This window comes from Mandrillus leucophaeus, unplaced genomic scaffold (genome assembly GCF_000951045.1).
Source record: "Mandrillus leucophaeus isolate KB7577 unplaced genomic scaffold, Mleu.le_1.0 Scaffold539, whole genome shotgun sequence".
In the NCBI taxonomy this organism is placed as follows: Eukaryota; Metazoa; Chordata; class Mammalia; order Primates; family Cercopithecidae; genus Mandrillus; species Mandrillus leucophaeus.
Genome location: NW_012105797.1, coordinates 303,216 through 328,754, shown reverse-complemented (window position 1 = coordinate 328,754; position 25,539 = coordinate 303,216). Strand labels below are relative to the sequence as shown.

At 42.8% G+C, this 25,539-nt stretch overlaps 2 protein-coding genes and 1 pseudogene across 3 annotated transcripts in view; 2 read left to right on the top strand and 1 right to left on the bottom strand.

Annotated features, from left to right (window-relative positions):
• Positions 1-797, bottom strand: part of FAM73A (family with sequence similarity 73, member A) — a gene marked incomplete at its 5' end in the record, with an annotated part of 109,990 nt that extends 109,193 nt beyond the window's left edge. Inside the window, one exon of the mRNA XM_011997387.1 lies at positions 693-797. Coding sequence (XP_011852777.1) covers positions 693-797 — 105 coding nt within the window. The remainder of the gene's footprint in view (positions 1-692) is intronic.
• Positions 798-5,841: 5,044 nt separating this feature from the next.
• LOC105551923 lies at positions 5,842-6,838 on the top strand (annotated as a pseudogene).
• Positions 6,839-13,379: 6,541 nt separating this feature from the next.
• USP33 (ubiquitin specific peptidase 33) overlaps positions 13,380-25,539 on the top strand; it is a 69,521-nt gene continuing 57,361 nt past the window's right edge. For both annotated transcript variants that reach the window (XM_011997365.1, XM_011997364.1), the window contains exon 1: positions 13,380-13,608. The gene's annotated coding sequence lies outside the window, so the exon portion shown is untranslated. The remainder of the gene's footprint in view (positions 13,609-25,539) is intronic.

The following is a 25,539-nucleotide window of genomic DNA, read 5'->3' as shown; positions in this document are numbered from 1 at the left end:
ACAATAAAACAACAATAATAAAAGTCTCAAAGTCCTGTGCAAAAACAAGCTGAGTCTTTCCTCCGGAAAACAGATATTTAACAACTTTACAGAAGGAACAGACACCACAATACTCCCATCTAAATTTTTCTCTGAAAGCACCTGTAAAGCAGCGTAATCTTTCACAACCAAAAGCCACTCCCTGCTCAAAACCACCCGCATGCAAGCCGAACCTGAGACCTCACCAGCTGCCCCATCTCCAGCGCGCTCTCTCCCGACCCCACAGCAGCCCCTCGCGGAGCTCTCCTCTGCTGTCTTCCTTTTTCTTTACCAAGAGGACCAGAAAAGGGGATACCTTCAGCTCGGCCGTCCAGACCCTTCCTCGGGCTCAGACCGATGGCGAGCCCATCCCAATTCCGCGCTTCCTTTGCAGGCCTCCCTCTGGCGTGGGGACCCTCCTACTTTCTTCTGCAAGTACTAACCAGGCCCGACCCTGCTTAGCTTCTGAGATGAGACGAGGTCGGGGGTGTTCAGGGTGGCACGGCCGTAGACCCTCTGGCTTTCCGCCGCTCCACCTGGCACTCGGAGAGCTAACGCCGGCGATGGAGTCCGTGCCACCCGTGCCCCGAGGCCTCTGCCCCAACTGCGTGGCCGCCCAACTCTCCGCTTCCTCCCACCCGCCTATCCACCCCACCCCGCCCCTGGCCCTGTACCTGGAGCTCCAGGCCAGGTACAGCCGGCCTGCCCACGCCTGCTTCCCAGCTGCAGCCTGGGGCTGAGCAGCAGCCAGACGGAGGGAAGGCGGAGTCCTTCCGGGGTCAGGAGTAGGAAGGTGGAGAGAAAGTGGAGGGGGCCTTCTGGGCTTTCTGCGTGAGGGGCTACGTGTGAAGCAGCTTCCGCCATTTTTGTTTAGGGTAGAGGCTCCTGCCTCGTCAGAAGGATGTAAAAACTAGATTCGAAGAATTGCATCCTTTTACAAACCGGTCAAAAACTAGTATTGTAGTTTGTAACCTGTCGGGGGATTTAAAACAGTTGTCAATCTGGTGAAAACTATGGAGCTTTTCCCCTGGAAAAAAAAATTCGTATACACATGCTCATTACTTTAAAGGAAAAAAAAAAATTACACATTTTCAAAACCCTGAAAACAATCCATGGATCTAAGATTAAGAACTTCTGCCACAGTCCCTCAGCCCTCGAATGAGTGTTAAGAGGCATTCTAATCCTGTATAGAAGATGCATTTATTTTTGATTTCATGTCCTCTTTACCTTTTTTCTGTTTCCCACTGAATTAGGCAACCGAAGAATATTGAATGTAGCAATTTATTGGCAGAGTAGTCACCGCTCTCAGGTTCTGTCTAATACATAGTAAACTAATAGGGGGCCGGGTTAGGAAAAAGTAACAACAACAAAACCCAAGGTACGGTTTCTATGTTCAGTCTTCAGTCAAAACATTCCATCAGAACTGCAGATTTAGGCGGGGCACGGTGACTCAAGCCTGTAAACCCAGCACTTTGGGAGGCCGAGGTGGATGGATCACGAGGCCAGGAGATCGAGACTATCCTGGCTAACATGGTGAAACCCCGTCTCTACTAAAAATATAAAAACAAAATTAGCCAGGCGTGGTGGCAGGCGCCTGTAGTCCCAGCTACTCGGGAAGCTGAGGCGGGAGAATGGCGTGAACCCGGGAGGCGGAGCTTGCAGTGTGCCGAGATCATACCACTGCACTCCAGTCTGGGAGACAGAGAGAGACTGTGTCTCACAAAAAAAAAAAAAAAAAAAAAGAACTGGAGATTTTGGCGGGGCACGGTGGCTCACGCCTGTAATCCCAGCAGTTTGGCAGGCCAAGGCAGGCGGATCACTTGAGGTCAGGAGTTCAAGACCAGCCTAGCCAACATGGGGAAACCCCATCTCTACTAAAACTACAAAAATTAGCCAGGCGCCCGCCTGTAATCCCAGCTACTCAGGAGGCTGAGGCAGGAAACTCGCTTGAACCCGGGAGGCGGAGGTTGCGTGAGCCCAGAGAGTGCTACTGCACTCCAGCCTGGGTGACTAGAGTGAGACTCTGTCTCAAAACAAAGCAAAAAAACAAAACAAAAAAACCCTGCAGATTTAAGAATTCTAGTTACTGAGCTTGTTTGTGGTAAAAAGCCAAAATAATTGTTTTCAAAATTCCCATTTAATCAAATGGAAAATAGAATAGTAGTACCAATTTATCATATTATTAGATTAATAACTATCCACAGACTGGGTTTTATGTGAAAATATTTGGCACTTATAAGGTAAATGGAGCTCTTCAGATTTGAAAAATCTGAAATTTGTAAGGCTATTTTCATTTATTTTCCCAATTTCCTCCTCTTTCCCATTTCCCACAACTTCCAAACATTCAGCCTAATGGGAAGAGCAGTACTGATGATGACTACCACTCAACACAATTTTCCTGAGGCCACATTATCTCCTTAATTCCACGATAAACATTATGAGAGAAATATTATTACGTGGTGGGTACAGATTTTATTCTTTAGCATGAGAATAAGATATGTCACATTTAGGCCAAGTGAGGTGGCTCGCATCTGTAATCCCAACACTTTCGGGGGCCGATGAGGGAGGATCCCTTGAGGTAAGAAGTTCGAGATTAGCCTGGGCAATAGCAAGACCCCCATTTCTACAAAATAATAAAAAATAAAATCTATAAAACAGAAAGAAATATCACATTTAATTTATGTATATAAACCAAATGCAATTTGCTCTAAGCCTCCCTTCTTCTGGTTTGGCAGAGTACTGCACTCAATCTTAGCTATTATTGGATATATTAGTTAACATATTAGCTACAAGTAAAAGAAAACCAAACAAGTAGTGGCTTAAACCAGAAGGACAGGGGACTCAATGTCTTCTGATATTGGGGACAAGGAAAAAAAAATTGGAGCCTGGATTAATTCTGAAGGCCCGTACCTCCCCCAGATAACCAAGCCATCGTGTAATGCTCAGTGAACCAGAGAATGGAGTTCATAGAATACAACCAGTTGTTTCTTCTGTACGAGCACTGCAATACATGCTACAGCAACCATTAATGAATTTAGGGGATCCTATCTGCATAATATCAAAACAAAACTGTCAAGTTAAACTGCCTGAGTTTGAATCCTTTCTTGACCACTTACTAGAGCCATTGTTAAAGGAAAAGAAACACAAAGCTATTTTTCTGTACTTTCGACACTTCTGACACCAAATGTGTGAAGCCTTTTCCCCACCAAACAAGTCTCCAATTATGTCTTATTATAAACTCCACTCTTTAATTTAGTATCTACCAACTGGGTGTTGTACAGTTAAATTCAATTCAATACTATGCACCAAACCCTTAAGGGCTCAGTCCTACAAGACTGCCCCCACTTCAGATGACAATTGCAAATCCCAGGTTGTCACCTGTACATCTGACCAACCAGCTATAAATCAGGGATTCCCACAACCTTCTCCTCCCATCCCAAACCAGTTTATTGATTTATAACAGAAGATATTACAAAGGATACAGATGAACAACCAGATGAAGTGGTACATAAAACAAGATCTGGAAGGATCCTGAATGCAGGAACTTCTGTCCACACGGAATCCCGTTTTGGGATATGAATGTGTTCACCAACTCAGAAGCTCTTAGAACCCCGTACTTCAGGGATTTCTATGGAGGCTTCATAATGTTGTTACCAGAAAGGGGTCCCAATCCAGACCCCAAGAGAGGGTGCTTGGATTTCGTGCAAGAAATAATTCAGAGCAAGTCCACAGTCCAAAGCAAAAGTAAATTTAAGACAGTAAAGCGGTGAATGTACACGTACTGTATAGACTGAGTAGGGCGTTCCCGAAAGGGAGAAGAGGAACGCATCCACTCTAGGTACGATATTCATTTATCAAGGATTAAAAACAGATCATGGGGAGATGTGCTCTGCTCCAAGGGTTTGTGATAAAGGATTAATTTTCTTAATTATTATATTTTGCAAGAATTAATATTATTATCTTTAAAGCAAAATTAGGAATGCTTTTGCTCTCAAGGTATCAGGGACATCAGGACACTCCCAAGTCTGGATCTGTTTAGTAAACATTATCAATCTGTTCCATTAACTGTAAACGTTTAGAAGCTGGAAATGCCTAACTTTCTGGAAATGTAGCCCAGCAAGTCCCAATCTCATTTTCCTAGCCCTCACTCAAAATGGAGTCGCTCTGGTTCGAACCCTCTGACAGTGTAACCATAATTGATTATTAACTCAATCTTCAACTCCTCTCTCCTCCAAAGAGGATGGGCTGGGTATTGGGCCAAAACTTTTAAGCTTCTAATCATAGCTTGAATTTGCTGGTGACCAGCCTCTATCCTGAAGCTATCCAGGAGCCCAACAAGAATATCAGAAAAAAAGACACTCCTATCAACTAGGAAATTCCAAGAGATTTAGGAGCTCTGTATCAGGAACTGGCGACAGAGACCAAATACATACTCTTTCTTTCTTTCTCTTTCTCTTCTCTTCTCTTCTCTTTTCTTTCTTTCTTTCTTACTTTCTTTCTTTTGCTTGTGTTTTGTTTTGTTTTGTTTTGTTTTGATACAGGATCTCACTCTATTGCCCAGGCTGCACTGCAGTGGTGCAATCATAGCTCACTGCAGCCTAGAACTCCTGGGCTCAAGTGATCTTCCCACTTCAGTCAGTCTTCTGAGTAGCCGGGACTACAGGCACTTGCCACCATGCCCAGTTAATTTTTTAAATTTTAGTAGAAACAATGTCTCCCTATGTTGCCGGGGCCTGTTCTCAAACTTCTGGGCTCAAGGGATCCTCCCACCTCAGCCTCCCAAAATGGTGGGATTATAGGTGTGAGACACCATGCCTGGCCCAAATATATATTTTTTATGTCACAGTGGTCTTAGGCAAGGTACTTACCCTTTTCATGTCTCAATTTCCTCCTGATGTGTTAGAAAGACAAATATAGGCCTGGCACTGTGGCTCAAACCTGGAGGCCGAGATGGGCAGATCATTTGAGGTTAGGAGCTCGAGACCAGTCTGGTCAACATGGTGAAACCCCATCTCTACTAAAAATACAAAATTAGCCAAATGCTGTGGTGTGTGCCTGTAATCCCAGCTAGTTGGGAGGCTAAGGTAGGAGAATCGCTTGAATCCAAGAGGCAGAAGTTGCAGTGAACCGAGATCACGCCGCTGCACTCCAGCCTAGGCGACAGAGCAAGACTCTGTCTCAAAAAATAAAAAGAAAAAGAAAGACAAATATAGTAATGCTTATAAAGAACTAAGAATCTTACGGAATTTTTTTTTTTTTTTTTTTTTGGAGATGGAGCCTCGTTCTGTCACCCAGGGTGGAGTGCAGTGGTGCAATCTTGGCTCACTGCAACCTCCGCCTCCAAGGTTCAGTTCAAGCAATTCTCCTGCCTCAGCCTCCCGAGTAGCTGGGACTACAGGCGCCCATCGCCATGCCCAGCTAATTTTTTGTATTTTAGTAGAGACGGGGTTTCACTGTGTTGCCCACGCTGTTCTCAAACTCCTGAACTCAGGCAATCCGCCTGCCTTGGCCTCCCAAAGTGCTAGGATTACAGGTGTGAGCCACCACACTCAGCTCTTAAGGAAATTTTTAACTTCAGTACTTGGACTTCCACAGGACCCAAAGAGGCAACTCTATTTCAATATAGTTGGTTTGCTTTGTAATCCCATGTATTCGTTTTATGCACATAGAAGCATTACTTTGAAAAGGCGGTCCCAGACTCTACCAGAAAGCCAAGAGGTCCATAAAAAAATTTTTAAAAAAAGGTTAAGAAAGTCGAACAAACCGCTAAGACCACGTCCACCCCACGAGCACAGAGCTCCACTGCCCGTCCACATCTGTGTGATGGTGGGCATGGGTCAAAAGGACTCCTATGAGGGTGACGAGGCCCAGAGCAAGGGCGCTATCCTGACCCTGAAGTATCTCATCGAGCACAGCATCGTCACCAACTGAGATGACATGGAGAAGATCTGGCACCACAACTTCTACAACGAGCTGTGTATGGCTCCAAGGAGCACCTATAGTGCTGACCGAGGTCCCCCTGAACTCCAAGGCCAATCACGAGAAGATGACCCAGATCATGTTTGAGACCTTCAACACCCCAGCCACGTACATGGCCATCCAGGCTGTGCTGTCCTTGTACCCCTCTGGCACATCGTGATGGACTCCAACGAGGGAGTCACCCACACTGTGCCCATCTACAAGGGGTAGGCCCTCCTCCAGGCCACCCTGTTTCTGGACCTGGCCAACCGGGACCTGACTGATTACCTCATGAAAATCCTCATGGAGCAGCACTGCAGGTTCACCACCACCACCGAGCGGGAAATCGTGTGTGGCATCAAAGAGAAGCTGGGCTACGTCACCCTGGACTTGGATCAGGAGATGGCCACAGTGGCCTCCAGCTCCTCCCTGGAGAAGAGCTACAAGCTGCCCAACAGCCAAGTCATCACCACTGGCAAGGAGTGGTTCCACTGCCCTAAGGTGCTCTTCCAGTCTTCCTTCCTGGGCATGGAATCCTGTGGCATCCACAAAACTACCTTCAACTCCACCATGAAGTGTGACGTGGACATCCTCAAAGACCTCTATGCCAACACAGTGCTGTCTGGTGGCACCACCATGTACCCTGGCATTGCTGACAGGATGCAGAAGGAGATCACCACCTTGTTGCCCAGCACGATGGAGATCAAGATCATTGCTCCTCCCGAGTGCAAATTACTCCATGTGGATGAGTGGCTCCATCTTGGCCTCACTGTCCACCTTCCAGCAGATGTGGATCAGCAAGCAGGAATACAATTTGTCCAGTCCCTCCGGCCCCTCCATTGTCCACCACAAATGCTTCTAGGTGGAATTTTACTTAGTTGCGTTACACCCTTTCTTGACAAAACCTAACTTGCACAGAAAACAAGAAGAGATTGGCATGGCTTTGTTTTGGGGCGGGGGCGGGGGGGTGGCTTGATTCAGGATTTCAAAACTGTAACAGTGAAGGTGAGAGCAGTTGGTTGGAGCGAGCATCCCCCAAAGTTCTACAATGTGGCTGAGGACTTTGATTGTACATTGTTCTTTTTTTTAATAGTCATTCCAAATATCGTGAGATGCAAGGAAGTCCCTTGCCCTCCTAAAAGCCACCCCACTTCTTTCTAAGGAGAATGTCCCAGTCCTCTCCTGAGTCCACACACAGGGGAGGTAATAGCATTATTATTGTGTAAATTACGTAATGCAGAAGTTTTTTTCTTTTCTTTTTTTTTTTTTTTTTTGAGACGGAGCCTCGCTCTGTCGCACAGACTGGAGCGCAGTGGCTCACTACAAGCTCCGCGTGCCGGGCTCAAGCTCCGCCTCCCGGGTTCAAGCTCCACCTCCTGGGTTCACGCCATTCTCCTGCCTCAGCCTCCCAAGTGGCTGGGACTGCAGACGCCCGCCACCACGCCTGGCTAATTTTGTTTTTGTGTTTTTCGTAGAGACGGCGTTTCACCATGCCATGTTAGCCAGGATGATCTCTATCTCCTGACCTCGTGATCTGCCCGCGTCTGCCTCCCAAACTGCTTGGATTACAGGCTTGAGCCACCATGCCCCGCCTCAAATTTTTTTTAATCTTTGCCTTAATACTTTTCTATTTTGTTTTGTTTTGAATGATCAGTCTTCTTGGCCCCCCTTTTTTGTCCCCCAACTTGAGATGTTTGAAGGCTTTTGGTCTCCCGGGAGTGGGTGGAGGCAGCCAGGGCTTACCTGTATACTGACGTGAGACCAGTTGAATAAAAGTGCACACCTTAAAAAAAAAAAGAACATAGAACAATCATGGCACATATTTCTAAGATATATGGCATATTAAATGAGACTCCTCAGTGGGTCTTTTAACAGAGGCTCCAAAGCTGAGAAAAATAAATGTGAAGTACCCTGAACATTCTAAAAACGAGGATGCCAGACCATCCCCACAGGACATGCTGGAAGAATGTGAAGCCCATTTAGCAATCCTCAGTTCTCACACACCTCCCAGGAATGATATGTCAGGATTGATGAAAGAAGATTGGAAAAAAAAAAAAAAGAAAAAAGAAAGAAGATTGGAGAATAAACATGCCTAGAAGGACCAGGCTTGGTGGCTCATGCCTGTAATCCCATCACTTTGGGAGGCTGAGGCGGGTGGATCACTTTGAGCCCAGGAGTTTAAGACCAGCTTGGGCAACATGATGAAAACCAGTCTCTATAAAAATGCAAAAACTAGCTGGGTGTGATGGGGCACACCTGTAGTGTCAGCTACTCGGGAGGTTGTGGTGGGAGGATGACATGGGAGGCTGATGGCTTGAGCCCAGGAGATGGAGGTTGCAGTGATACAAGATCGTACTACTGTACTCCAGCCTGGGTGACAGAGCCAGACCCTGTCTCAAAAAAAAAAAGCCTAGGAGACAGTTTTCTAGAGTGCTGGAATGCTGTGCATTTTTGTTCCCCATCCCCCAAGAGTGGGAAGAAAAGACTGCTTATCCCACACTTTCTCCACCGCAAGCCAAGTAAAGGAACTTTAAGAAATTCAGATGAGTTGACTCTGTGCCCTGGAATTTATGTCGCCTGGAAAAGTCTAAAAGCAATAGACTATCTAGAGAAGCCTTTGATGGCAGAACAGAGAGAGGGGCCTACAACAGAAGTGGCCTGTACTTGCAACTTTGCAAGAAAAATTTTCCTGTGGACCATATGAGTGTCACAGAATGTAGCCAGGCTTGAATTATCTTAGAAGGTTGTATCTTCAAACCAGGTTTAAATTGACCATCTAAATGGTCAGCCACAGGTTTTTTTTTGTCCAGGGTTGGAGAATGAAACAATAAGAGGTCCCCAGCAAAGTCACTGAGGAACACACGAAAGGGACAAGAAAAGAGCCAGCATTTAGGAGTGAGCCACGTGCAGAAGGTACCAAAGTCAGACTTATTTTTATCTATTTTTTTAGATAGAGTCTTGCTCTGTCACCCAGGCTGGCATGTAATGGCACAATCTTGGCTCACTGCAACCTCTACCCCCTGGGTTTGAGTGATTCTCCTGCCTCAGCCTCCCAAGTAGCTGGGATTACAGGCTTGTGCCACCACGTCCAGCTAATTTTTCTTTTTTCACTTTTTTTTTTTTTTTTTTGATATGGAGTCTCACTCTGTCGCCCAGGCTGGGGTGCAGTGGCACGATCTCGGGCTCACTGCAAACTCCTCCTCCTGGGTTCACACCATTCTCCTGCCTCGGCCTCCCAGGTAGCTGGGACTACAGGCGTCTGCCACCATACCTGGCTAATTTTTTGTATTTTTAGTAGAGACAGGTTTTCACCATGTTAGCCAGGATGGTCTCGATCTCCTGACCTCATGATCTGCCTGCCTTAACCTCCCAAAGTGCTGGGATTACAGGCATGAGCCACCGCGCCTGGTCCTAATTTTTGTATTTTTAATAGAGATAGGGTTTCACTGTGTTGGCCAGGCTGATCTCAAACTCCTGACCTCAAGTGATCTGCCCACCTCGGTCTCCCAAAGTGTTGGGATTACAGGTGTGAGCCACTATGCCCAGCACCAAAGTCAGATTTAATTGCACTGTTTGGGTATATCTGATATTTTATTTAGAATAGTCAGGGTCACTGCTCATTCCAGCTGAAACAATACGTGACCAATGTACTTCATGAGTGATTGATTAGTGGAAACTACATTTATCAAGCGACGACATTAAGCCTGAAGAAAGACGTCTAGCACATTGAGGATGTAAAAGCAATTATATCACCTAAGTAGATGAATACTTTTAGGCAATTTGTAGCTCCAATTAATTTTTCTATTAACTGCAAAAATTTGGCAGTCCCCAGAAATACCTCAGGTCCTCCTTTCAAATGTATACAATGCTATAGGTCACATATTGGTCATTATAGCTTTAGTCTCATTACCCACTGCAAGTTATTTTACAGGACCCTTCTATGACTGAGCTAACCAAGGTATCTAGAACTCAAAGTATGGTTTTAGATGCTAATTTAGAACATCTATTCAGAGTATAGTGGTCTGTACATATCCAAATACTACAGATTCAGTTCCTCAAAAATGTTAAATGTAGAGTTATCATATGGTCCAGCAATTCTACTCCTAGGTAATACCCAAGAGAAATGAAACATACATTCATACCACAACTTGTACATGAATATGCATAGCAGCATTATTCTTTTTTTTTTTTTTTTTTACTCTGTCACCCAGGCTGGAGTGCAGTGGCATGATCTCGGCTCACTGCAATCTCTGTTTCCCAGGCCCAAGTGATTCTCCCGTCTCAACCTCACGAGTAGCTGGGATTAGAGGCACCCCCCATCATGCCAGCTAATTTTTGTATTTTTAGTAGAGTGTGGGTTTCACCATGTTGGCCAGGCTGGTCTTGAACTCCTGGACTCAAGTGATCCTCCAGCCTAGGCTTCCCAAAGTGCTGGGATTACAGGCATGAGACACTGAGCCTGACCTAGCATCATTATTCTTTTTTTTTTTTTTTAGATGAGCCAACACACCTGGCCTGGTGGACTTTTTAATTACGTGACAGTGAGTGGAAAAGCAAAAATGCATTGCCTAAGGTTTCTTTTAAAATATAATTTTCTCTTTTTCTTTTCTTTCTTTTTTGTTTTTGTTTTTGTTTTTTGAGAGACAGGGTCTTTCTCTACTCTCTAGGTTGGGGTGAGGTGGCACAATCATGGCTCATGGTAGTCCTAATTTCCTGGGCTCAAGTGATTCTCCCACCTCACCCTCCATAGTAGCTGGGACTATAGGCATGATCCACCATGCCCAGCTAATTGTTGCACTTTTTTGTAGCGACAGGGTTTTGCCATGTTGCCCAGGCTGGTCTTGAACCCTGGGCTCAAGCAGCCGTAGCTTCCCAAAGTGTTGGGATTACAGGCATGAGCTACTGCGCCCAGCCCAAAAACATATTTTATTTTATTTTATTTTGAGATGGAGTTCTGCTCTTTTTGCCCAGGCTGGAGTGCAGTGGTGCCATCTCAGCTCACTGCAACCTCAGCCTCCCAGGTTCAAGTGATTTTCCTGCCTCAGCCTGCCGAGTAGCTGGGATTATAGGTGCCCGCCACCACACTCAGCTAATTTTTGTATTTTTGGTAGAGATGGAGTTTCACCATGTTGGCCAGGCTGGTCTCGAACTCCTGACCTTAGGTGATCCGCCCACCTTGGCCTTCCAAAGTGCTAGGATTACAGTCATGAGCCACTGTGCCTGGCCCAAAAACATATTTTAAAGCCCCAGCTTAAATTAGGGTTTCTCAATAGTGGCACAAATGATGCCTGGGACTCTCTTGTAACATCAATGCAAAGGAATGTGACTAATTCTTTCTCTCACCAATCTTCCTCAGAAATATTGCCAACTATCCACTCAGGGGACAAAACCACCCCCAGTTGAGTGCCAACAAGTTTTTGAGTCCTTCAATGTTAGGCTCTGGGGATATTATGAATAAGATAAATAGTCACTGCTCCCATTGAGGAGTTCAGGAGAGACAGGCAAAAAATTAAGTACGCCAAAAAATTTAAGATAATTACAAATTATAATACATTCTCTAAAGGAAACAAGCAGGATGCTGAAATGGGAAATAATGGGGTGAAGAGTGTTGTGTTAAACAGAGAATATCTAGGTAGGAGTTAGCCAGGTGAATGAAGGATAGAGGTTGGGAGCATCTGTAAAATTGTCTCTACGGAAACAGCATTCACAAAGTTTTATTTAGTATCAGGTACATAAGCACCAAAATGTATATTTTCTACAATGCTATTTTTTATTTGCCATTACTCAGTTACAAAAATGAGAAAGTATTTGTTTTTGATATGACCATTCAATTGTCTTCCTCCCTCCCTCTTTCTATCTCTCCTTTTCTTTTCTTCTTTTTCTTCTTACTCTTCATTTCTTCTTTTTTCTCCCTTTCATTAGAAGAGACTTCAGTACCCGGTCTGATGCACAACTCTAAGTTGTACTATTTACATTATATTCTCCATGAATGGCACCTCTAGAATTCTGTTCCAGAATCAGTGTGACTCAGCTGGGTGTCCACATACCCTTTAGAATTCTACTCCAGAATCAGTGACTCAGCAGGGTGTCCACACTTTGGAATGTATAATCTATTCTCTCAAGGGGATGTTGATTGATTTATTTCCTAATGATAGTGTTCTTCCTTATAAGCCATTATAAGCCATCAGGAAATATTGTTTGAAGAAAAGTAAAAGATAAGCAATCTGGACTGTGGGATAAAAGGATAAATATAAATACCCAAGGGCGAGAGGCAGGAATTCACCGAAGTTAAAAGTGGGAGAGGTATTACATTGTATTCTATCAGAGTGCATTTGTTTCGTGAGAACTTGTCCACTGCAAGGACTTCACTTGGTGTCCACCTGAGAAGTACCTGCCTACTATTATCTAGGCACTAGTCTCGAATTCCCGATCTCAGGTGATCTGCTTGGCTGGGCCTCCCAAAGTGCTGGGTTTATAGGCAGGAACCATGGCGCCTGCCCGTGAAACTTCTATTCTGTGAAATTTCTATTCTCCTCAGTGAACCCAGCATAGGCGATCATTTGTAGTGCAAACTGACGCCTGAGTGTCAATGCCTACATAGAATTTTGTATCATGGCTAATTTATTTCATTTTTACCATAAAAATAAGTAGAAGCTTTTATATTTTCTACCTATTCCAATGGAGATTGAGCATCTTGCATGATACTTGGGTACATGCTCCCATTTTGGAGACCAAAAAGTCAGATGTCATGAGACAGATTGAAACTGGCAATTTTAACAATTTTAAAAATTAATTTAACCTTTTTTATTCATAGATTTAAACTTCAATCGAGTACATTTTAACAGTTACATAATTAGAAGGCAAGACTCCTTCAATGCTCCAAGCACTAAGCAGATACTAAGGTTTCAATAAATATTTGCTTTGATCCTCTTGATTTTGACCTAAGGGGAAAATAGTGAGATAAATTTCTTCTTTGCATAGATGGAAAAGGGAAACATAATTGCTTTCAGAGAATCTAGGTCCTAAGAAGTTGGGGGAAGACAGATGAGAGGAGGAAATACAATGTTGAATTGGGATAAGTTAAGTCTAGTATTTCTTGCACAAGGTTGGAAACCTGAGGCCCTTCAGTGGCCAGCCTTAATGCAGTTTTTGTAATGCATCGAGACAAGACCTTATAATGGTCGTAGTGTGTGACTGTGAAAGAGGAGGAGAAAACATGTAAAAAACGAAAAAAAAAAGCTCACAGCCTCAAACTGCTGCACATACTGTGAGTACCCTGTACAGTGAGTTTGCAGTCAGAACAGGGAGCCGGCCTGGGTCCCCGCACCTGGGCCTGGCCCCCGTGGCCCCGCCCCTGGGACGGGCTCCTTTCGAGGCTCCGCCCCCACCTCCCCTGACGCCCGAGACGCCTGCGGCGACCCCGGAGACACCGGAAGGAGCCGTGGCTGCTGCGGGAAGTCGCCGGTTCGGGAGGCGGACACCCCGAGGGCAGCGCGGCGGGGCCGTTTTCCGGCCCTCCTGAGGCGACACTGCCCCTCTACGAGGGCTGAGAAGGAAAAGAGGAGCTTGCGGAGGTGCGGCTGCAGGCCGCTGCTGGTCGCGCTGGCGGGTCCCACAGGCCAGGCCGTGGAGGTGAGCGCGGCGCTGCTGGGAGGGGCGCGGGGCCGAAGGGCGTTTCGCTCGCCTGCGGGGCCCGGTCTCCGTTCTCGCTTCCGCGCGCCAGGGCTGCGGCCGCTGCAGCAGCCTCTTTTTCTTGGTCCTGGGTGGTAGTGGGTGCGCGGGCGGGAAGAAAGCCTCGGCCCCTCGGTGCTCTGCGTTGCGGAGATAATCTAGTGGTCGCCCTGTCAGGGGTCGGTGGAGGCTGGGAACCGGTCGTTGATTTGAGGAAGGGTCCTCAGGGATTCTTTCCTGGAAGCGGGAGGGGCAGGTGAGCCCGAGAGAGGGGGGCTCTGCTCCCTTCCTGGGTCTCCCCACTCAGGCTTGCCAGTCCCTCTCGGTGGGCGACTGAGAGCCCTGCAGCACGCCGGCTCCTGGGTTCTGGTTTCGCTTTGCGGCGCTGTTGAGGGGGCTGGCCCCGTTTTTTGTTGTTGTGAACGGAAAAACCGAGGTGTCATCGTCCCTGGAATTTTTCTTCGACCAATGTTTGATCCTGATTGGGAGGTTACCCCTTACCTTCTGTCCATCTGCAGCCTTTGTTTGGTTGAAAGATCCATAGTGTGTGGTTTCCCAGATCTTTACTTATATTTCTCGTATACAAAACGCTCTTCATTTGAGTATTTACAGGGTTTTACGTGGAGCTGTTGGACGATGAGATTTTCCTGGGTGTTTTGCACTCAAGTACAGTTGGAGTTTACATTCTCATAGAATCAATATTAGGCCTGGAAAATTGAGCCAGAGGGTGAAATATTGGCAGGAGCATAGACTTAAATTGAGGGCGAATTTTACTGTAACGATCTCTAGGCCTTTTGCTTACCAAATATGTGGATTTCGAGAATCTTTAAGTTTAATCAGATTATTTTCCTTTAAGAAAAACGTTACAAAAAGTACGAGGCCGTCCTAGTTCCCTTTCTCTTACTGTCTCATCTGGAAAGATCTGACGAAGTCACGTTATCTTCATAGGCTATTTGATTTGAACATAATACAAATATTGTTGGTGAATTCATGCTATTATAAATAAGGGAGAAAATAGGAATCTTAATGAAAGAATGCTAGTTTTAAGAAAAAATAATAGAAATAGTTACACAATGCTAGGAGCTTTGTATTATTTCATTATTTTGGCAGGATTGAAAGAAAGGTCAGGGCTGGACTCAAGCCTGTAATCCCAGCACTCTGGGAGGCCGAGGCGGGCTGGTCACGAGGTCAGGAGATCGATACCATCCTGGCTAACATGGTGAAACCCTTCTGTACTAAAAAATACGAAAAATTGCCGGGCGCGGTGGCTCACGCCTGTAATCACAGCACTTTGGGAGGCCGAAGCGGGCGGATCACTAGGTCAGGAGATCGAGACCATCCTGGCTAACATGGTGAAACCCTGTCTCTACTAAAAATACAAAAAATTAGTCGGGCGTGGCGGTGGGCGCCTGTAGTCCCAGCTACTCGGGAGGCTGAGACAGGAGAATGGTGTGAACCCGGGAGGCGGAGCTTGCAGTGAGCGGAGATGGTGCCATTGCACTCCAGCCTGGGCGACAGAGCGAGACTCCCTCTCAAGAAAAAAAAAAAAAAAAAAAAAGAAAGAAAAAAAAGAAAGTACAGTACGAAAAATATGATTGGAATAAAATATTTGACCTAATATGTGCAAGAGGGATAGTCTACTTAAGATTGCTTCATATTTATGATCTGGTTTATGGCCAGCTTTCACTTTTTTTCTGTCTTTTCTGAACTTGTTGTAACTTAACAATAAGCAAATCTTTTTATACAACTGCAGTTTAATGACGTTAGATTGTAGTAAATAGGTGATTTTAAATATTTGAAATTCAGAATTAAGGAGATGATGATTCTTACATTTATGTAGTACTATTAGAATTTTCAGTGACCTTTCACTCACACAGTCTTACTTGATCCTCATGCCAGTCCTCTGAGTCCGGAATGCCAAGAAATAAAGTCTTTCCCCATGACAGAAACATTTCAAGATTGTGTAAGGATCAGAATTTCGTAAAGCCTGAAATAATGTTGCCAAAGCAGCTTTTGATACAGATTGGGAATTCAGATAGATTAAGATGGGAGCACTGTGAACTATAACATATGACAGACTGAGGACTCTTCACAAGAAAATGAAGTACATAAAATGCTGAAAGACTTTTGGTGAGAAATGTGAAATGTAACCATTTCTAAAAAGGAAGGGAATAAGTAACAGCTCTATTTAGTGTAGTTTTTAAACTTTAAAAGTGTGCATGTGTCTGCGGGAGCATTTTGGTAAGTGGGAAAACTCTAAAGACTTTGAGATGAGTACAGTTGCTTTTAACTATCTATAAAAATGCACACGAATTTTGTGCTGTATTGTATACTGAGAACTAGTCTTTAAGAAGCAATAGGTGTATCAAAATAAATGGTGCTCTCAAATGTTCAGAAGGCTAAGTTAGGTCAATATTTTGAGTCTACCAGGGCAAGGCCCTTTGGAAAACAAAAAGAAAGGAACGTGGTTTCTGCCTTCAAAGAGCTTGTTGTCAAGTGAGGCAGTTTTTTATATAACAATAGCAAATGCCTTATGAGTTTTTTTAAAAGTTCTTTAGAAATTTAGATGAGGTAGACATAACTTGTGATTGGAGCTTGATGAAGATAGTAGTTGAGATGAGTGAGCTTTGAAAGGTAAATATTGGAGGATATTTATAATGTGAACAGATTAACGAGCTCCTTGAAGGGTACAACTTATATTTGAGAAAACATCGGTAGAACAATTTGGCTGATATTCATAGTTTATCTAAGTTAATAATAAGAGATAAAGAAGGCAAATTATGAAAGACTTCACTGAAGGTGTTTGATCAGAAGAGGTGTGTGATCCACATGAAAGGAGAATGGGCTGTAATTGTTAGAAGATTGAAACTGGAAGACTGCTGAGGTGGCTTTATGTTAAGCTAGATTGTGACCATTATTTTTGTAGCCCTTATGGTTTCTCTGAAGTGCGTCTTGAACTTGGACCTGAGATGACATGGGTGCAGGTGAGATGCTATAAAGCACAAGTGAGGAAGCAGGTAGAATCAGAGAAGGAGGGAAAAAGGTCAATAATGGAAGGCCAACTGGAGGCTGCTTAAGCCTTTGGAGATTTTTGTGTAACTGCCTCAGAGTTTTGTATAAACTCTGAGGAGATTGCTCACTGCAATCTCCACCTCTGAGGTTTAAGCAATTCTCCTGCCTCAGCATCCTGAGTACCTGGGACTACAGGCGCCTGTCACCACGCCCGACTAATTTTTTGTATTTTTAGTGGAGACGGAGTTTCACCATGTTAGCCACGATGGTCTCGATCTCCTGACCTCGTGATCCGCCTGCCTTGGCCTCCCAAAGTGCTGTGATTACAGGCGTGAGCCACCGCGCCCGGCTACATGAATATTTTTAATGACTATTCCATAATGCCAGTATATTGTTATTTAACTCTTCATCTTGCTCAAAAGTGAGACTTAGAGTGAAAATTATCATCAGCTTGAGACTCTATTAGAACTCTGTCATATTCATTAATTCATTTCTATTTCCTCTCTCTTGTTCCAGTATTTCTCAAAATTATTTCAGTGAGATAAGGCTAGAATTGACCATATTTTGCCATTCATTATTGTACAGATTTTAAAAAATCTTTGTAGGAAATGCTAATTAATATTTACAAATCTCATTTAGAGGATGTTATTTGGAATGAAGATTGCCAGATTGAAGCTATACTTTAGTATTATTAATTGTGGTAATGTTAATAATAGATTCTAGAACACATAGGTTGTAGCTAGAGAAATCAGGAGACTGTGTATTTCTCTTAATAGACTTAAGGCTCTCATTAATTAGACTCTTAAGGATCAATGAGACAGATTTTCTAGTAAAAGAGAAATAAAAAGATTAGCACTACATTTCTTTTTCTGTGTTGTGGTTTTGAATGAAAATGAAGAATAATTAGGTAAGTATTACAGGACTTTGTGAGATCTTCAAATCCTCACAGAGGTTTGAATGATTTTATTCTCAGAGTATTTGTTTAAAGGGCAAGAAACAGTTATTTAAAATGCTTGTCAGCTGATTTCATTCGTGAAAAGTCTCCCTGAACACTTACTATGGATTGAGAATAAAATAAACTTTTCTGCTTGTTGCTGCACTCTTCAGTGATAACTTCCTTCCATTCATCAACTTTTTTGGCTTGCTTTTGTTGGTAGCAATGATAAATATGGAAAGATAAGCCATAAGCTTATTACTTCATTGTATTTTTGCTATTAAATAATTTTAAAGTGTAATATTTAATATGGTACTGCTGGACTAGTACTGGTGGAACCATAGTCTAGATTGAAACTGTTGAAAGACAAATCAATTTTTTTAATAATCATGGAATCTTAATTCTGAGTTTTTAGTGCAAAGTGCTTGCTATCCTTTGAAACACCTCTGACAGTTATCCGACCTCTGCGTAACAGTTATGGGGAACATGCTCCTTCCATGAAAGTTCATCTATATTTGAACCAAAGTCTTCACCATCGATTGGATATGCTGTTCTGACTTTCTCAAGTTGCATAGAAAAGAAAGGATCCCTTTGGTCATCATGTTCAATTGGAACATGTGTGTCAAGTCCTGGAATCTTTTGCCTTCTGCTGTTTAGACATCCATGCTTTCAGTTCATAATGATTGACATTTACTGAGTACTTAACTATATCACCCTCTTCTAAGTACTTTATGTATACTAATATATAATATGTAATTATATATTAACATGTATAATTATATAATTGGTTAAAGTATTATATATTAATCTTCCCCAAAACTCTATGAAGTAGATATTTGTAATTAGATCAGTTTTTTAGAAGAGGGAACTAAGGCAAAGAGAAGAAACTTACCACTGGTCCCAAATCTAGGACAGTCTTGCTCCAGAAACTTTACTCTCAGCACAGTGCTATCTTACAAGATATAATTTTCAAATTATTTCTTTTAAGATTTTCTATGAGAGGCACTTTTATTCTGTAGCTTTTAGTATTCTTCTTAAATAAAATACTGTATTCCAGATATAATCTGCTTAGTTTATGAGTACATTAAGAGTGGCTACTCTTCTTTTTTAGAAAATTATTTTTCTTTTCCCCTTTTCACTATTCAATTAAAAAATTATTATTTTTTGTAAAGATGGGGAGTGGGTATCACTCCGTTGCCTAGGCTGGTCTTGAACTCTTGGCCTCAAGCGATCCTCATGCCCCTGCCTCCCAAAGTCCTGGGATTACAGGTGTGAGCCACTGTACTCAGCAAGACTGGTTACTCTTTTTATTCTGAAATCATGAAACCTATTGTTCTGTTGATTAATTGAGTAGGAATTGCTACTTCTTCAAGGGTCTATAATCCAAATACCTGCCCCTTTTTTTGTTCTCAGTTTATATGGTAGATTCTTTGAACCCTAATGTCGAATATCACATCCATCATTATTAAATTTCATCCTTGTTAATTTTAGCTTATTTTTTTATTTTTTGAGACGGAATTTTGCTCTTGTCACCCAGACTGGAGTGCAGTGGCATGATCTTGGCTCACTGTGACCTCCTCCTCCCAGGTTCAAGCAATTTCCCTGCCTCAGCTTCCCAGGTAGCTGGGACTACAGACGTGCACCACCACGCCCTGCTAATTTTTTGTGTTTTTAGTAGAGACGAGGTTTCATCATGTTGGCCAGGCTGATCTCGAACTCTTCACCTCAGGTGATCCACCGGCCTCGCAAAGTGCTGGGATTACAGGTGTGAGCCACCGCACCCGGCCAATTTTAGCTTATTTTTAAAAAATAGCTTAATTTTTCTTTAAAAGCTTATTTTTATAATTTTAAGTTTATATTTTACTAGCCTGCCTTCTGTAGCTTTATCCAGGTTATTGTTAAAAATATTGAACTGTTCTGACACCTGCTAGTGAAGACCTCCTGCATTCATATTAATCTTATATGTAACTATTAAATAGCTACCAATCCTTCTGACATAAATTTTTTTCTCTGTAATGCGAATCTGACTTTTTATGAAGAGCTTTACTTTTTGGAATCGACTAGGCAATGGAATTCAGGCAGTTTCTCAATATTAAAAGCTTCTCCTCAGGTTACCAACTATGTCCTAATGTGTAATTATTATATTAAGGCCAGGCGCAGTAGCTCACTCCTGTAATCCCAGCACTTTGGGAGGCCAAGGTGGGTGGATCACTTGAGGCCGGAAGTTTGAGACCAGTATGGGTAACATGGTGAAACTCCGTCTCTGCTGAAAATACAAAAATTTAACTGGATGTGGTGACACATGCCTGTAATCCCACCTACTCAGGTGGCTGAGGCATGACAATTGCTTGAACCTGGGAGGGAGAAGTTGCAAGTGAGCTGAGATTGTGCCACTGCACTCCAACCTGGGTGACAGAGTCTAAAAAAAAATATTATATTAATAACGTGGTTCCCTGTGCTTTTCCTAATATTAAAATTTGAATAGCTGATTATCTTCTCTTAGGATAAGGGGTCAGAATTTCAAGCTGAAATTTGGAGATTGTACTACTAAAATATTCCCCCCTTAAAAGTAATATCTTCGAGCCGGGCGCGGTGGCTCAAGCCTGTAATCCCAGCACTTTGGGAGGCCGAGGCGGGCGGATCTTGAGGTCAGGAGATTGAGACCATCCTGGCTAACATCGTGAAACCCCGTCTCTACTAAAAACACAAAAAATTAGCCGGGCGTGGTGGCAGGCGCCTATAGTCCCAGCTACTCGGGAGGCTGAGGCAGGAGAATGGCGTGAACCCGGGAGGCGGAGCTTGCAGTGAGTCGAGATCACACCGCTGCACTCAAGCCTGGGTGACAGAGCAAGACTCTGTCTCCAAAAAAAAAAAAAAAAAAAAGTAATATATTCAGAAGCATTTCTGTTTTGTTTTTGAGACAGGGCCTAGCTCTGTCACTCAGGCTGGAGCGCAATGGTGTGATCACAGCTCACTGCATGCAACTTCTGCCTCCTGGGCTCAGGTAATCCTCCCACCCACCTCAGCCTCCCACCCACCTCAGCCTCCTGAGTAGCTGGGACTACAGGCGCATGCCACCAGGCCTGGCTAATTTTTGTATTTTTTGGGGGGTAGAGACAGGGTTTTGCCATGTTGCCCAGGCTGGTCTTGAACTCGTGGACTCAAGCAGTCCTCCCGCCTCAGTCTCCTAAAGTGCTGGGATTGCAGTTGTGAGCCACCATGCCCAGCCCGGAAGCAGTTCTGAATTTACTTTAATGCAGACGAGCAATTGAGCCACTGCAGCTGTACATCATAGAGCATGAGTGCAGTCGTTTTCATCTGGAAAAATTTTCAGTGGTGTTACTGCTATCATTATTGGTGAGAAAACTAACAGTAGTCCAGTTAGTGTGGCAGATAGAGGAAAAAGCTACCAGACACAAGATTACAAAGATAAGAACAAACTGATAAAATCTTGTGCACTTTTTGTGAGTTCCAACTTGTATGTCACAAGCTTCTACAGGAGTCTTAGTTTTACAAAATCTACTTCTGTGGATGGGACAATAGCATTTCTATATGCAACCATTTTCTGGTTTTTCTAATGTCTAATACTCATCTCCTGTGACTAAATTATCAGACAAGAATGGAAGCATACATGCCTTCTTTCTTTTGGTGTACAATTTGAGAAGAAATTGAAGTAGCTAAGAACTCCCATTGTCTTACCCTGCTGTATCTGAATACCCTGTGCTCAATAAATCTTTGTCAAATAAAGGAATAAAAGAATAATTTTATTACCCTAGTAAATAAACTGAGTAAAAACTAGGTAACAAGAATACTAAGGGTTTTCTATTTTGATAACATTATACTTAATTGTATGGGATACTAAATATCCTTGGGATAAATTGTTAGCCTTTGCTAACATGCACTAATTCTTTTCCTTTTTCTTTCTTTCTTTCTTTTTTTTTTTTAAAATCAGAGTCTTGCTGTGTTGCACAGGCTGCAGTGGTGCAATCTTGGCTCACTGCAACCTTTGCCTCCTGGGCGCAAGGGATTCTCCTTCCTTAGCGGAACTACAGGTGTGCACCACCATGCTGGACTGATTTTTGTATTTTCTGTAGAGAGATGGGGTTTCACCATGTTGCCCAGGCTGGTTTTGAACTCGTCAGCTCAAATGATCTTCCCACCTTGGCCTCCCAAAGTGCTGGCATTACAGACCTGAGCCACCATGCCCGGCTGCCCAGCCAATTCTTTTTTTTTTTTTTTTTTTTTTAATTGAGATGGAGCCTTGCCCTGTTGCCCAGGCTGGAGTGCAGTGGCGTGATCACAGCTCACTGCAACCTCTGCCTCCCGTATTCAAGTGATTCTCCTGCTTCAGCCTCCAGAGTAGCTGGGATTACAGGCACCTACCACTATGCACAGCTAATTTTTGTATTTTTAGTGAAGAAGGGGTTTCACCATGTTGGCCAGGCTGGTCTCAGACTCCTGACCTCAGGTGATCCACCTACTTCAGCCTCCCAAAATTCTGGAATTACAGGCGTGAGCCATCACACCCAGCCCTGCCCAGCCAATTCTTATTAAATTATTTAGATACTACAAAATTAATAACAGAATGGAGATAATTTATGTTTTATTCTTTTTTTCATCTGAGCTATCAGCAGAGAGAATTTATTTTAATCTTGTTTTTTGCTTGAGATTTTGGAAAAAAATACTTATCTTGGAAGTTTCTTTTCAATCCTCTGATCCTATTTCTTTCCTCTGAGGCAACATAGTATTGCCTAAAAAGCAGTAAAAAGAACATCTCAATTTCATTGGCAAACAGCAGAATTTTTACTTTAGAGGAAAATACATAACTTAAATACTTTCAGTAAACAAAGCACTCAATACTCATCTTTAGGGATTAAGAAAATAAAACCAGGCCGGGTGTGGTGGCTCATGCCTGTAATTCCAGCACTTTGGGAGGCTGAGGAGAGTGGATCACCTGAGGTCACGAGTTTGAGACTAGCCTGGCCAACATGGTGAAACCTTGTCTCTACTAAAAATACAAAAGTTAGCCAGGCGTGGTGGTACATGCCTGTAGTCCCAGCTATTTGGGAGGCTGAGACGAGAATCGTATGAACCTGGGAGGTGGAGGTCGCAGTGAGCCAAGATTGCACCACTGCACTCCAGCCTGGGCAGCAGAGCGAGACTCCGTGTCCAATAAATAAGTAAATAAAACCAAAGACAAGTAGGATATGGATATTAATGGAATTGAAAACAGATCAGAACAAAAATAGTGGAGAAGATAAATAAATCCCAAAACTGGTTCTTTGCAAATACAAGTGATCTAGATAAACATCTTGTAGAAGAAAAAAATATGGAATAAAAATACACAAGATTAGGAATGAGTAAACACCATAGACCTCAAATACAGGAGACATTAATGGAATCTTTTGCAAATTTTCTTGAGAATATACATGTAATGCTATAATGTAAAGTTATTTCAAGAGAAAATGGATGTTGTTATAGCAAAATGTAAATGAGTAAAATTGACCCAAGAAGTAAAAATGTTAATTGCCCAATCCCCATGAAAGGTTTGGAAAAATGATGGAAGACTGGTCCTTGACAGAGGCAGCATAGCATATGGTTTCACAGCTGAGTTTCATTTATGAAGAACAACAAATCATCATAATAAAAAGGAACTCTCTTTTCCACGATCAAGAATGCAAAACTAGTCAATGCATTCTGTGAAGCACACATATTTTATCTCTGATAAAAATGCTGCCAATCCTGATTCAAGTACCAGAGGGGAAAAAAAAAGGAATGCTACCAAAAAGAACAGTCTCACTTACGTCTAGAAATGCAAAATTTCTAAATACAATATTAGCCAGAGTTCATCAAGACCATTTCTTTTTCTTTTTTTCTTTTTTTTTTTTTTGAGATGGAGTCTCACTCTGTCACCCGGGCTGGAGTGCAGTGGCGCAGTCTTGGCTCACTGCAGCCTCTTCCTCCTGGGTTCAAGTGATTCTCCTGCCTCAGCCTCCTGAGTAGCTGAGACTACAGGCACCTACCACCATGCCTGGCCAATTTTTGTATTTTTAGTACAGATGGGGTTCCACCATATTGATCAGGCCGGTCTCGAACTCCTGATCTTGTGATCTGCCCACCTCAGCCTCCCAAATTGCTGGGTTTACAGATGTGAGCCACCATGCCCAGCCCATCAAGACCATTTCTAATAAAATAAGTAAATTAAAAATAGAGGGAAATTACAGCAAATATCCTAAATGTCAAGAGCATTAAAATTAGAAATTTGATGGGGATGTGGGGATGCCCATAATCACATTTGTATTCAGTATTGTCCTAAGAGGTTCTGGTAAATGCACTGAAACAGTAAAAGTGAATAATCCAGTATGTGTGCAGATTTAATAAAAGATAAAGGTAGTATTACAGTTCAGTGGGAAATGGGGAGATTATTTAATAAGTGGTGCTGGTACAACTGTCTGCCCATCTGGAAGAAAATAAAATTGAGTTCCTGTCTTAAGATAAATTCCAGATGGATCAAAGCCTTGTAGAAATACAAGGATAAACATCTTGGATATTCTACAGATTTAGTTATACAAACTAGGATAAAGGAAACGTGAAGATAAGAAACTCAGAAGCTATTATAAGAGGCATATTTAATTTTGTAAAAATTAAAACGTTTTAATGGTAAAGGATACCATAAGAAATTTAATAACAGTATTGACATTAAGACAGACATATTGGCCAATGGAATAGATTAGAAATAGGCTTGGTGCAGTGGCTCATGCCTCTAATCCCAGCGCTTTGGAAGTCCAAGGTTAGGAAGATTGCTTGAGGCTAGGAGTTTGAGACCAGCCTGGTCAACATAGCAAGACTTTGTCTCCACAAAAAAAGTAAAAAATTAGCCAGGTGGCGTGGCTCACACCTGTAGTTCTAGCTGCTTGGAAAGCTGCGGCAGTGGAATTGTTTGAGTCTGGGAGTTGGAGGTTGCAGTGAGCTATGATCATGCCACTGGACTCCAGCCTGAGTAACAGAGCAAGACACTATCTCTTAAAAAAAAAAAAAAAAAAAGAAAAAGCAAGCCCAGAAATAAATCCTTATGTACTGTATGTAATCAAATGATTTTTGACAGTGATGCCAAGACCATTCAGTGGGGACAGGGCAATCTTTTCAGCATGGTGTTTACCACAATTAAAAAGGTAGGTAGGTAAGTTTGAAAAAATATTTTGCAATATAGAGGATAGAGAATTAATTTTAGAAGAAGAGGTTATGGACCCAATAGTAAAAAGGGCAAAAGATTTAAAGAAAATTAATAAAAGAACAAATCCAGAAGGCTGTAACATTTATGAAAAGACACTCAAACTTAATGGTTGTCAGGGTAACGTAAATTAAAGTACTAGTGAAATATTATAACATGCCCTTCAAATGACAGAATTAAAAAACAATACCTTTTACTTATAAAGAATAGTGTTGCTGTGCAGAAAATGGTATTCCCTTACATTGTTAATGAAATACAAGTTGGTATAGGCCCTTTGTTTTGTTGTTGTTGTTGTTGTTGTTTTTAGACAGTCTTACTCTTTTGCCCAGGCTGGAGTGCAGTGGCACAATCTTGGCTCACTGCAACTTGTGCTTCCCAGGTTTAAGCGATTCTCGTGCCTCAGCTTGCCTAGTAGCTGGGATTACAGGTGCGTACCACTATGCCTGGCTAATTTTTGTATTTTTAGTAGAGACGGGGTTTCACTGTGTTTGTAGTAAAGACGGGGTTTCACTGTGTTGGCCAGGCTGGTCTCCAACTCCTGACCTCCAGTGATCTGCCTGCCTCAGCCTCCTAAAGCTGGGATTACAGGTGCGAGCCACTGTGCCTGACCAGGTATAGCCCCTTTGGAAAGTAATCTTATAAAACCTATTTTTCAAAACCAGCCCATGTAAGGTAATATTCATAATATTTATAAGGATTTTTTTTTTTTTTTTTT